We start from the raw sequence: 12,655 nt of genomic DNA on the forward strand, positions 1-12,655 counted from the left end.
ATGTCCTGAAAAATTATCCAGTGTTGAATTTACTGGCTCTTTCATACTTCAGTGGATGACCTTAGGCAAGTTACTTAAGTTCTTTGAGCCTCAGTTTTCTCATCTATAAGCGGGTCTACTCTTGAGTGCCTTGCAGGATTGATCTAAGGATTGAAAGAGCTAACTATACTCAGCACAGCTCTGGCACAGAGAAGCCCAGCAGCAGATGTTAGTTACCTTGTCCATCTACACAGAGGTAGAAGGGGCACCCTGCAATATATCGAGCACAGCACTGTCCAGTGGAAATCTAACAGGAGCCCCAAATACAAGCCACAGGTTTAATTTGACATTTTCTGGAAGCCACATTTTAAAAAGAGTAAATGAAAGAGATGAAATTAATTTTAGTAATGTACATAATTTAACCAGTATATCTAAAATGCTGTTATTTCAGTATGTAATCAGTATAATAAGAATTATTCATGAGACAGTTTTGTATATTCTTTTGCTTTTCTTTACTTCCTTCCTTCCCTCCGTCTTTCTTTTCCTTTTTTTTTTTTGCATCCCAAGTCTTCAAAATCTGGTGTGAATTTTACACTTACAATATGTCTCAATTCAGGTCAGCACATTTCAAGTGCTCAATAGCCCCGTATGGGCTTTAGTATTCATACTTCTGATGAGATTGAATCTCTTTAGATTTTGAGATCTGGCCTTTTCGATTCTATTCTATTGCACATTTCAAATTGTGGTAGGCAATTGGCCCCGGTCTCGTTTCTTTAATATCACTGATTTAGAGTTATCTCAGGCAGCAGGCTTCCCTGGTGGCTCAGATGGTAAAGAATCTACCTGCAGTGCAGGAGACCCGGGTTCAATCCCTGGGTCGGGAAGATCCCCTGGAGAAGGAATGGCAACCCACTCTAGTATTCTTGCTTGGGAAATCCCATGAACAGAGGAGCCTGGTGGGTTACAGTCCATGGGGTTGCAAAGAATCAGACATGACTGAGTGACTTTCACATTCACATACATTCACATTCAGGCATGGGATGGTACATGGGACCAGATTACCTGAGAGCAGGAATCCTCCATCTTCTTGTGAGGAATGGCTGGCTGGCTTGTCCTCAAAGCTTCAAACCTCTGGAACACTGGGATCAGTGGAGGGAGAAGGAAGGTGAAAAGAACTGGGGCTGATAATGACTCTGGAGCTCCTGGGGGAGAGGCTCTCCTGGTAGCTACACAACAAGGCTCTCTGATGAAATCTTAGCAACTTGAGAACTGACTCAGGTTTGCTGTCAAGTTCACTATTAGGGGTGGTGATAGTCAGGGGTAAGGGTGGTGGCTGCTTCTTGGCAAACAGCTTGGATGGGTGAGGGCGGTACTAGACTTACTCATGTAAGAAACATCAAGTTTTCCAGATAAGAGGTGGCACCTTAGATGTCAGAGTCCACTGTACATAACGATTCATGCTCAGTTAATTATGGGTGCTAAGTAAATATTAATCGGAACTGATAAAATCATGCTTTGGATAAAAACAGTGGATTCCGACATGTCTCTGTATAATGAACCTTCTTTTGGGGTGAAGGAGGACTGAATAAGGCCATTCATGTTACCTATCCTTGGTTCATGTTTTGGAATCACTTCCCACCCAAGAACTTTGAGAATTTCCTAAACAGTATCACTCAAAACACTCTTTAGGGAGTTGCTGTTGTGGGCGTTTCACTCTGTTTACTTCCAGACTCTTTTCTATGAAGCCTTTGTGATTTCTTCATAGCTGAGCTCAAATAAAGTTTTGTATCTTGCCTTAACCTACTTAAAATGTTTGCATTTCCCATGTTCTTATATAGACTTCACACAATGAATTTTTAATGACAGTATAATGATCCATTGAGTGCATGTGCCATGACTTGCTAACCATCCTCCGTAACTGTTTCTTTTCTTCTGAACATTATAAGATGTGATTTTGTTCTACAACACTTGGACACATGAAATATTACTTTTGTTTTTAAAAACTCATATTAAATCTGAGTTTGAGTTTCCACATGCAAAGCTGGCGAGACACCCATCAACAGACATAAATGTGGGTCTTGTTCCCAATTGTGTAGGCAGGGTATCTGAAAAACGCTGTGTTTGCCACTTAGGATACTTCTGACTCTAAGTAATACTCATCTCCCAGAGCTGGCCTAAACCATAAAGGAGTTTGTACTAGCCTGTGTAACTTGGAGCTCAGAGGAAACTTCAGGATTGCTTTGGTTTAGTTGCCTGACAACATCACCAGGGACCTAATCTCTTCCCACTTGTGCTCTGCTTTCTACACTGTCAGCTTCACCCTACTCACAAGACGGTTGTCCATTGATTCTTCTGAGTGTGTGCTTAGAGATGGAGAGGAGGTAGAAAGAGTGAGAGATCCTTCCAGAAGCTTTCTCTGAATGGCAGGTAAGTTTCTTTTACAGAAGCTCCCAGGAAATGCTTCCTGCCTTTTAAAATTTTTTTTGGCTACATCAGTTGGCCTGTGGGATCTTAGTTCCCCCATCAGGGATGGAACCCACACCCCTCCTGCAGTGGAAGTGCACAGTCTTACCCACGGGATCACAAGAGAAGTCCAGTCTTCTGCTTTTTATTGGCCTCAATTGGGTCATGTGCCAAAAACCGTGAGCCATGGCCAGTGGTCAGAATTAAGCTCATGAGTTTTTAGATTGAGCCATATATCTCATTTATTATTAACACCACCAAAGTGGGCTATTCCCCATTGGACACCTCCCCCATGCCCCCAAAGCACAATTGCACCGCACTGGGAAGTAAATAAAAGGCAGTGGGAGGTAGTTACCAACAGAAGAGGGAATGAATTTACAGAGACTATCAGCTTTGCTCAGTATTATAGCCAATGAGGTTTATCCGAGGCAGGATTACAGAGACTACCAGAATGTCTCTTAATATCTTGCAACCTGTTTTCAGCCCTAGAAACCAAAGCACCCTCTCTACAGAACAGCTAATAAACTTCCCAAGGCACAGGAGCCCAAAGCCGAGACCCAAAATCTCCATTCTCTTTTAGGTGGGTGAAGATCAGCTTCCCCTTTGTTTTGTTTCCTCCAAGAGCAGCAAAAACAAAACCCAGATTTCATTTCTCAGTAAATTAATCTGCCACACTATCCCTGTAGTTAAGGTCTTTTCTGACCTCTTTTGGGGCAAGAGAAAGACCATTAAGACCAAAAATCCTTAATTAGAACAGAAAAGACTAGGATAAATGGACTTCAAGAGGATCTGAACCACCTAAAGTAGCTTGTCAAAAAAAATCAAGAATCTTGACCCTTGGGAAAATAGAGCTACTGCTTCAAATACACCAATATTTGATTCAAAGTATACATTTAGTAAAACATAAATAGTTGTTGCTTCTCTAGTTCACTCATCTCCACACTCTTATTTTCCACATTTCAAATCAAAAGGTGGGCTAGTGAATCTTGGGTGCAACCATAATTTCCTTCAAGAGGCAAATGGATAAATAAAACTCTGCTACATCCAGACAATAGAATATTACCCAGACCTAAAAAGAAATGAGCTATCAAACCACAAAAAGATATGGAGGAAACTTAAATGCGCATTGGGAAATGAAAGAAACCACCCTGCAAAGGCTGTATACTGTATGATTCCAACTATATGACATTCTGAAAAAGGCAAAACTATGGGAACAGTAAAAGGATCAGTGGTTGCCTGGGTTTGGTGGCGGGTAGGACGTGTAGGCAGAGAATAGCAGATTTTTCAGGGAATACTTCTGTCCAGAGCCATAGACTGTACAATACCAGGAATAAATAGCAGTGTAAACTATGGACTTGGGTTGATAATGATGTGTCAGTGTAGGCTCACTGTAGCAAAGATACCATCTGGTGTGGGTTGTTTATGGTGGGGGAGGCTGTGTGTGGTAATTTACTTTTCACCCAATTTTGCTATGAACCTAAAAATACATTTTTTAAAAAGTCTATTTTTAGTCTTTTTAAGAACAATTCAGGCCAGTATTATGAAAGAACATAGAACTGAGAGTCAGGAGATCTTGATTCGAATGTGGACTGTCATTTACAAATGTGTAATCTTAAATTAGTTTAAGCTTTGTGTGTCTTAGTTCACTCACCTATCAAATAAGGATAATATTCACCCATCAGATTTACTGTGAAGAGACAACATAGGTACTTTCACAGAACACACAGTAGGTGCTCAAAAAATATTTGTTGAGAGTGAAGAGAGAGAGAGAGAGAGAGAGAGAGAGAGAGAGAGAGAGAAGAGGAAAAGACAGGGAGACCAGAATTTCATAGAGTCAAATGAAGGTAGAGGCATTTTATGACAAGATCCACCCATCAGTGATTGATGGTCAGATAATCAGGGTTATTTTTTCCCTCATCTGTTACAGTCCACTTTGGATTTTGGCTTTATCAAATTATTATTTAATGAAGTGTCCATTATCATTTTAATTACTCAGAACACTACCCTTGCCTTTGTTCTCCACTGAGAGCTGATCAAAAGGAATGCGATTTGGGGTAGGTTTTGTTGTTGTTGCTGGTTTTCATTTATTTAAAAAATATTTGTTGTGAACCTAAATACTAACTGGTACTTATGCTGGACACTGAGGATGAAGCAGTAAATAAGCCAGACCTGGATCCAGTGGTTACAGGGTGATGTCTATTGCCAACGAAGAGAGGAATAGTCAATAGACAGCAATAATCAAACCATAACAAACTGTTTTGCGTGTTACAGTGGGAGGCACGAGAGCCAGGAAAATATATAGCAAGGGGAATGAGTAGCATTTATGATGGGGGAAGGCCTCCCTTGATGTAGATCTAAGTGATACGTGCGCTGAGGTCTGAGGCATTAATAAGAAGGAATAGGGCCCTAGGTTAGAGTGCATAGCGCAGCACACTGGTTCTCACCCTTAAAAACAAAAATTTTATTGGAGTGCAGTTGATTTGCCACAATGTCGTGTCCGTTTCAGGTGTTCAGCAAAGTGGTTCAGTTATACATAAACATATATTCCTTTTTAGATTACTTTCTTGTATAGGTTATCACAGAACATTGAGTTCCCTGTTCTATACAGTAGGTCCTTGTTGGTTATCTGTCATATATATAGGAGTGTTAGTTGCTCGGTTGTGTCCAGTTCTTCTTCGAGATCCCATGGACTGTAGCCCACCAGGCTCCTCTGTCCATGAAATTCTTCAGGCAAGAGTAGTGTGTATGTTCATCTCAAGCTCCTGATTTATCTCCCCCCACTAGTCTAAGGGCTTCCCTGGTGGCTCAGAGGTTAAAGCGTCTGCCTCCAATGCGGGAGACCCGGGTTCAATCCCTGGGTTGGGAAGATCCCCTGGAGAAGGAAATGGCAACCCACTCCAGTACTCTTGCCTGGAGAATCCCATGGATGGAGGAGCCTGGTGGGCTACAGTCCATGGGGTCGCAAAGAGTCGGACACGACTGAGCGACTTCACTTTCTTTCACTAGTCTAAGGTCACACAGCTAGTTAATGATAGAACCAAGCTTAGGATTCATTTGAGTCCTAGACTAGGACAATTTCTGTTATACCAGGCTCTTTCATATTGTTCCCAGGCTCTAAGACTTTGCCACCTTTTGGAGAAATATTAATAAAACTAGGCACATGACAGTTTAGTAAATCAGAATACATAGATGTAAAGTAGCGTTTTGTTCAGTTAAAAAAGGAAGGAGTGAAATAAATCTTTTTGAGCTCAGAAAGATCAGCAGCGATTTGCAACTTAGGTTGGGAAAAACTCCCCCTCCATGGATACTCAGTCTTCCTGCTCATCTGCTCCCACATTGCCACCAAGTGCACTGTGCCTCCAGGTAGCCCCCGAGAAAGTCACTGGGGGAACCACAGACCAGAGGTCTTTTTGTCTGCCCGTGCACACCATCAGGATTGTTTAGCTCTTCTGGCAAAGCTCCTGGTTAAAGAGATTGTTAGTATGTCTCTCAGGCTTCTGTTTTGGATGGGAAAGACATGGTAGTCTACATAATGTACCACCACCAAGATGACCAAAATGTACTTGAAAATCTAGAAGTGAGGGAAGACCAGTGGATGTCTTTTGAGTGTACGTATGACTTTTTAAGTTCAGAGTAGAGAATTGGGTGCATTAAAAACCCAACGAAGGCACAGAAGCTAAACAGCTACACACCAATAATCCTACTGAGAAAACCAGTCCAACCAGACCAAAGGAGTGATTTCCAGTTAAATTTTTATCTTTCCTTGGAGAATATTCTACCTTTCATTTTTTTAAATATATTTAGTTCTTTGGCTATGCCAGGGTCCTAGCTGTGGCACACGGGATCTTCAGTCTTTCTTGCAGCATGCAGGATCTTTAGTTGCAGCATGTGAGATCTAGTTCCCTGACCAGGGATCGAAGCATGGAGTCTTAGTCATTCCCCATCAGGGAAGTCCCATTCTACCGATCATTTAGTTGATACATTGCCAAAAATAAAGCAAAGTTTGGTGGAAACGGTTAAAGCAAGCTGTATTTTATACCTTCACATTGGGAAATAATGATTTCACATACTGAGCCCTGAGTTCACGTTCACTCTTACACAAAGAATAACGCAGTGTGTAAACAGTGTAAACACAAGCTGCTGTCCAGAATAAGTGGTGTGGTGGTGCTGAGGCATGAAAAAGAGTCGGGGCTGTGCTGTCCTATGGTGGTGGTGGTCATGAGGGGGTCTGAAAGATAGTGCCTAAGACCTTAAATTTGATCCTTTCCAGTGGTAGTGTTGATCCTTTCAAACAGGGCGGGCAGGGGGCGCATGAAACAGAGCCGGTGACCTTAACAATTAATCCTGTCCAATGATGTTAGGGGGCATTCACAGGAGGGGGGTAGGGGTAGGGACGAAATGAAGTGTCAGTGACCTTATAATTGATCCTGTCCAATGATGGTGGTGGTGGTTGCATCAAATAGTGACTTTTCAATTAATCTTGCCCAAAGGTGTTGGCCCATGAAGGACGGTGGGAAGGGAGAGTTGGTGGTAACCAGGGGCGCTGAGTGAGGAAATAAGGAGGCACTGACTTAACAATCCTGTCCGAAGGTGAAGGGTGGGGGCGGGGGGGAGCACGAAACAGAATCAGTGACAAAATGAATTCTGTCCAATAGTGACGGGCAGGCAGGAATCCGAACCGGTGAGTTTATTCTGCCCAACGGTGGTGGTGGTGGTGGAGGGCATGAAGCAATCTCTATAATTAAGTGGTAAACAGAAAATGAAAACGTATCAAGATGCAACGAATACCCTGAAGTGCAAGTCAGCTGATCCAGGGAGGGCTTCCCGGAAGAGATGCCTTCGGTAGAGAGGGGCCTTGAGCAGCGTACGGATCGGATTCCGGGCGAGGGCTTCGGGTCTCTTCCCAGTCTCCTTGCACCTCCGCCACCTTTCAGTCGCGGAAGACCTAGCCCCGGACGGGACCCGGGTCAGCTGCACTTGCCGGGCTTGTTTGGGTCCCAGGAGGCAAGGAGGGACGCACCGGCGCCGGGCTGCGCCCGGGCGAAAGAAAGCGAGGGCAGCAGCGACCAATCAGCAGCCAGCGCGTGCGGCCGCGCGCCCCTCGCGCCCCGCGTACGTGCGGCGGCCGGCTCCGCCCCCGTGGGCGGGGCCTGGGAAAGCCGCGGGCGACCGGCGGCGGCCAGGGAGCTGTTGCTGCTGGTGCTGCGGCGGCTGCACCAGCGGCGCCGAGGCGGAGGCCGGGCTGCGCGCTTGGCTAACGTACCCAATCCGCGCGGCTCAGCTGCACCGGTCCTTGCGGCCGCCTGAGCGTCTCGGCCGGTCTCTGCGCTGTCGGGGCGAGGATGCGGCTGTTCCAGTGGCTGCTGAAGCAGCCGGTGCCCAAGCAGATTGAGCGCTACTCGCGCTTCTCGCCATCGCCGCTCTCTATCAAGCAGTTCCTGGACTTCGGTAAGTGCGGGGCCACGGTCCCCACGACCCCAGGGTGTGGAGGCGCTACCTTCCGGGCCCGCCGCCGCGGGTCTCCGCGGCCTCTGGGCGAAGTCCGTGGGAACCGCGGGCGGGGCTCCGGGGCCTTTCCCAGAGGCTCGGATTTGGGGGCTCGGAGGGGTAGGGCCTGGCACCCGCATACCCGCCGAGGGCTCACCCCGAGACCCAGAAACGGCGTCTGAGGAGCATCAGCCGGGCGGCGGGACTTCCCAAACCTGCCGTCGTTAGCTTCCAATCTGCTTGACACGGACCTCCGGGCCGTTAAAACTTCGGAGCGGAATGTGGGTGGCTTTTCAAGGGTTTTATGTTTAGGTAGTTGGTTGTTTTTTTTTTTTTTTTTTTGTGTGTGTGTGTGTGTGTGTGTGTTGGGTAAGACCTGTTTAGAAACACCTTGCGGTCGAATAAATTACGCGACGACATTTCGTTCCTTTTCTGCTCTGAGGTGCTCTTAGGCACCACCTAAGGTGGCAAGAGCGGCTGGACTCGAACTGCTGTCTTGGTGGTGTTCTGTTTAAGCAGTTGGAGGCCTGGGTTGCGACTGCCTTAGATGCTGGGGAAGAACGGACGTGTGGGTTCCTGGTGCCAGAGCAGGGTCGGCTGCCACACCTTTCGTCGTGCCTCTCCTGCGTCCCCTCGCTTCTCCCCTGTGCGGTGGGCTGCTGGGCAGCTTCCACGAAGTGAGGTGCGAGCGCAGAGGACCCGGCCCCCAACCTGCCTGAGGCCTAGCTGAGATGGGGAGAGAGTCCACGACGTCCTGTTAACTGGACCGTGTTTCCCAAGTGGTGCCGGTGCGAGCACGTAGGGAATACTCACAATTGCTGAATGCGAGGCAGCTGGTTGGGAAACACGTGAAAGTGATAAAACCGAAGTGCGCAGCCGGGTATCGAATCGGAGCACGGCGTCCTGGAAGGAAAAGAAAATGGAGCGGCAGAGATGTTCTAAGCTCTCAAGGGAAAATAATGGGGCAGCTGGTCGTTTAATGAGTCTTAAGTAAATGTCTAGAGATGATGTCAGGTGGGCATAAAAACCCAAGTGCAGAGTAGGTAGCACATTCGGGGAAGAGCGAGAGCACCATGTGATGTTGTCCACAGTTGGGCTAGGATGGGCGGAATTGGTTAGTTGAGACCAAATTAAATGTTAAGAAACCAATTTGCCAGCAAATGATGAGGGAAATCAGAATTCGGTGATATGTGGATCTTTGCATCTTAAACTTCTCTCCCAGAAGCTTTTCATTAGTTTTACTTGACCATCTCTGTCACTTGTGAGAAGTTGAGAGGTTTCAGGCAGTGCCCCTGCCCCCTTCAAAGTTTAAAAAGAAAATGTCTCTGTTGCTATAAATAGCATTTTTCATCCCTAATGTGTGGTTTAGAGAGAGTCTGAAGGTATCTGCTTTTCACTGGGGTAAGCTGAGACAGGTTAATTCACAATAAAAGACATAAAAAGAATCCAGAGCCTCCTACTTCCCTCCTTCCACTCTCCCAAGTTGAAGTGATAGCCCTGGTAGCTTGGTGACATTTCGGTTGATTTATTTCTGTAGCAGCTCCTATCTACCACGTTAATAGGTGTTCTGGCAAAGATGTTATTTGAGGAGGAAAACCACAGTGGGGGATAGTGTTATCGTGGGAAACCCATGAGACCATGATCTGGAAAGAAATGTTCTAATTCTTGTTGTTACACTGACTCAAGAGCCTGGCCTTGACTGAGGGACTGAACTCACTAGAGTTCATTTTCCTCCTCAAGAACACATGTGGGTTGTATAAGGTCATCTCTAAAGCACAGCTCCAAAACTTTGTGATCCTAATTTCGAAGGAGGAGGGATGAGCTTTTTACAAAGAATGACTAAATCTTCGGATAGGCATTTCCCATATAAAGCTTCTGACCTATTTGGGGAATAGTGGAGGGGTACTCTAATCTTGGATGATCAAAGAAGCCTACTAACTGAAGTCTTTTCCTTATAAGGAAGCTCACAGAAGTGCTATATATATAAAATTGTGGTGGAATTTGCTAGAAACTCAGGCCTCCTTTGTAATGCCCAGAGATGAATCGGGTGGCAGGCAGCCTATCTTTCATGACAACAGTAGACAGTTGTCACACAGAGAGGCCACTTCGACTTCTACCATTCTCTTGGTTCTTCCAGCTCTGGATAGCAGTCTGATTTTGGCAAGTGATGTGGGAGTTTGAGAATTTAGAAGGAGTGTGGGGGTATTTTTAAGGAGAGAAGGCACAAGACTTAGGAGGCTCTTATGGCCCAGAGTGGTTGGAGCACACGGCAGGGGAGGGCCACCTCAATTGCTAAAAGGCCCCGGGTGGGGAGCAGCCAGCTTGGGGTGGGGGGACTGTGGCAGCCTCCCTGCCCCCCTCCCCATATGTGCTGGCTCCAGAAAGAGAAGCTGACTGGCACCAATTCAATATATTTTAAAAGATGCAGGGCTCAAATAGAACAGATGCTGGCCCATGTCGAGCCTCAGGCTGCCTCTTGGTGAACTTCGTGACTTTCCCCGTGGCTGCTTTACAAATGGGACCCGAGCTTTTGACTAGAATACCTGGACAGGGACTGGAGAGAGGGTATACTCGGAATTTCACGTTTACAGTATTTGTGACAACCACACCGACAAGTTGTGGTTTCTGCGAGTACAGAAATAGCTTTATTATGCGAATATATCCATACTAGTAAGTGAGATGATCTTCCTTGTTTAAGAAGGAAGGCTAAAACTGCATCTTACTGCAGAAGCACTGATTTTATTTGAAAGGAGGATTCCTCAGTCTCAGCACTCTTGACATTTTTAGGGGTGGGGCAGGTGCGGGCTCTGTCCTGTGTGCTGTGGGCCTTCCAGGCCTCTACCCACTGGATCCAGTAGCACCCACCACTCCCTTCACCCTTGAGTTGTGACAGCCAACATGTTTCCAGACAGCACCATGTCCTGCAGGGGAGCAAAATAAATCACCCTCTGTTGAAGACCACTGCTATGTAAAGCATTTAGAGGCATGGTTTTCTTGCCTGGGCCCCATCCCCCAAACTTTACTGTAAATGTTCGGGGGGGGGGGTGGGGGGTGGGGTATAGAGCATTGGTATTTTGGGTGGTTCTTTAGCATCACCAGAGTTGAGAACCACCAGTTAAGATGACCTTCTGGATCTGGAGTTGTCCCCCTTTCATCTGTGGGTCTTATTTCTCTATGCCTTTTGAGCTCAATCTTTACTTAAAACATGGCCTTTCACACAGTTAGCAACTGTCACAAGAATAGCAGGTGTTCTAAATGAATTATGAGTTTATAATTGCAATGGTGCAATTCCAAAGGGTGTGATTTAAAAAAAAAAAAGGTTCTTTTTGGTCTGAGATTATAGTTACATGGTTCCAGATTCAGAAGGTACAAAAGGACATAGAAAAGTCAGCTTCCAACTTTCATCCACTTGCCTCCCCATTTTAACATAACTGGCAACTTGTGATACTTTTGTCTGTACCTTGCTTTTTTACACTTAATTCCTCAGACAACTTTGCATATCTATAACTGCAGAGCTTCCTTTTTCTTTTTATGGCATCTGAGAGTTTGTATGATGTACTCTATTCATTAGCCAGCTCCCTGTTGATGTTTCCAGTCTTTGCTCTGACAGCCCATGCTGCAGTGAATTATTGCATTCATCTTTTCATGCATGTGTAAGTATTTGTATAGGACAGATTCCTCAAAATGGGATTTCTACATCAAAGGCTATGTGCATTTGAAATTTGGATCTCCGGGTCTCCTGCATTGCAGGCAGACTCTTTGCCATCTGAGCCACCGGGGAAGCCCTGAAATTTGGCTAAATATTGTTAAATTGCCTTCCATTTCGAGGTTGTATCTTTATCCTCTCACTGGAAGTTTCTGCGAGTACCTGTCTTTCTACGGTTCTACCACATGGTTGTCAAACTTTTGATAAGTGAAGAAGGGTATCACGATAGATTTATTTTCTATTTGAGTAAAGAAAAATTTTAAATTGAAGAGTAGTTGATTTACAATATTAGTTTCAGGTGTACAGCATAATGATTCAGTATTTTCATCAAGTAAAACATTAGCTTTTCATTACGGAAAATTTTAAGCGTACGCAGAACTAGAGAGAATAGTATGATGAATTCCTGAATTCATTATATTGATCTCCATGTGCTGTTTGGCTCTGGGTGTTGTGTGTATGTGCAGTCGATTAGATTTTCTTGTCAGCGTCATGCTTGTTTCAGGAGAAATTGTTTTTCTGCCCTAAGACCATAGCTTATCCTTTGAACTATCTGTTCTTTAAAGATTTGGTAGAACTCCACCTATGGAACCTTTTAAACCTAGTGTGTCTTGGGAACTATTGCTCTTTGACAGGCTTCTCTAGCCTGTGGTATTGATCTGTATAGATTTTCTGTCTCTGCTAGAGTCCATTTTGATATATATCTCTAGAAAATTATCCTAGTCATCAAGGTTTTAAATTCAGTTTGCATAGCAGAGATAGTAGTCTCTTAGTCTTAATTTTCTCTGTGGCTGTTCCCCTTTTATTCCTTCTATATTTGTTCTCCCCCCTGCCCTCTTGCTTGATGAGATTAGTCGTTGGTTTCTGTGATTGGATTCAGTTCTTAGCTTTATGACTTTTGTTTTCTAGTTCATTAATGTCTACTTTGGCTTTATTAATCCCCTCTGATCTGCTCAGTGTTGTTATTTTTTTCCTTTTTGAATGGGAAAATTCATTTGTTTGTTATTTATTTCAGTATTTAAG

The 12,655-nt window shown here is 45.0% G+C and overlaps 1 protein-coding gene and 1 non-coding gene across 4 annotated transcripts in view; both read left to right on the plus strand.

The window, feature by feature from the left end:
* Positions 1–12,655, plus strand: part of PDK3 (pyruvate dehydrogenase kinase 3) — a 126,028-nt gene that overhangs the window by 38,941 nt on the left and 74,432 nt on the right. For 2 of the 3 annotated variants that reach the window (XM_020903074.2, XM_020903075.2), the window contains exon 1: positions 7,624–7,890. The exons of the other annotated variant lie outside the window; for it this stretch is intronic. In XM_020903074.2, the coding sequence (XP_020758733.2) occupies positions 7,785–7,890 (106 nt within the window). In that variant the 5' untranslated portion in view covers positions 7,624–7,784. Of the gene's footprint in view, positions 1–7,623; positions 7,891–12,655 lie in introns of those variants that run through there. 3 annotated transcript variants of the gene reach the window in all.
* TRNAW-CCA (transfer RNA tryptophan (anticodon CCA)) lies at positions 5,237–5,308 on the plus strand. Its single transcript has one exon. It is a non-coding gene; the product is annotated as a tRNA-Trp (tRNA).

The sequence above is a fragment of the Odocoileus virginianus genome, unplaced genomic scaffold, assembly GCF_023699985.2.
Source record: "Odocoileus virginianus isolate 20LAN1187 ecotype Illinois unplaced genomic scaffold, Ovbor_1.2 Unplaced_Scaffold_4, whole genome shotgun sequence".
Taxonomy (NCBI): domain Eukaryota; kingdom Metazoa; phylum Chordata; class Mammalia; order Artiodactyla; family Cervidae; genus Odocoileus; species Odocoileus virginianus.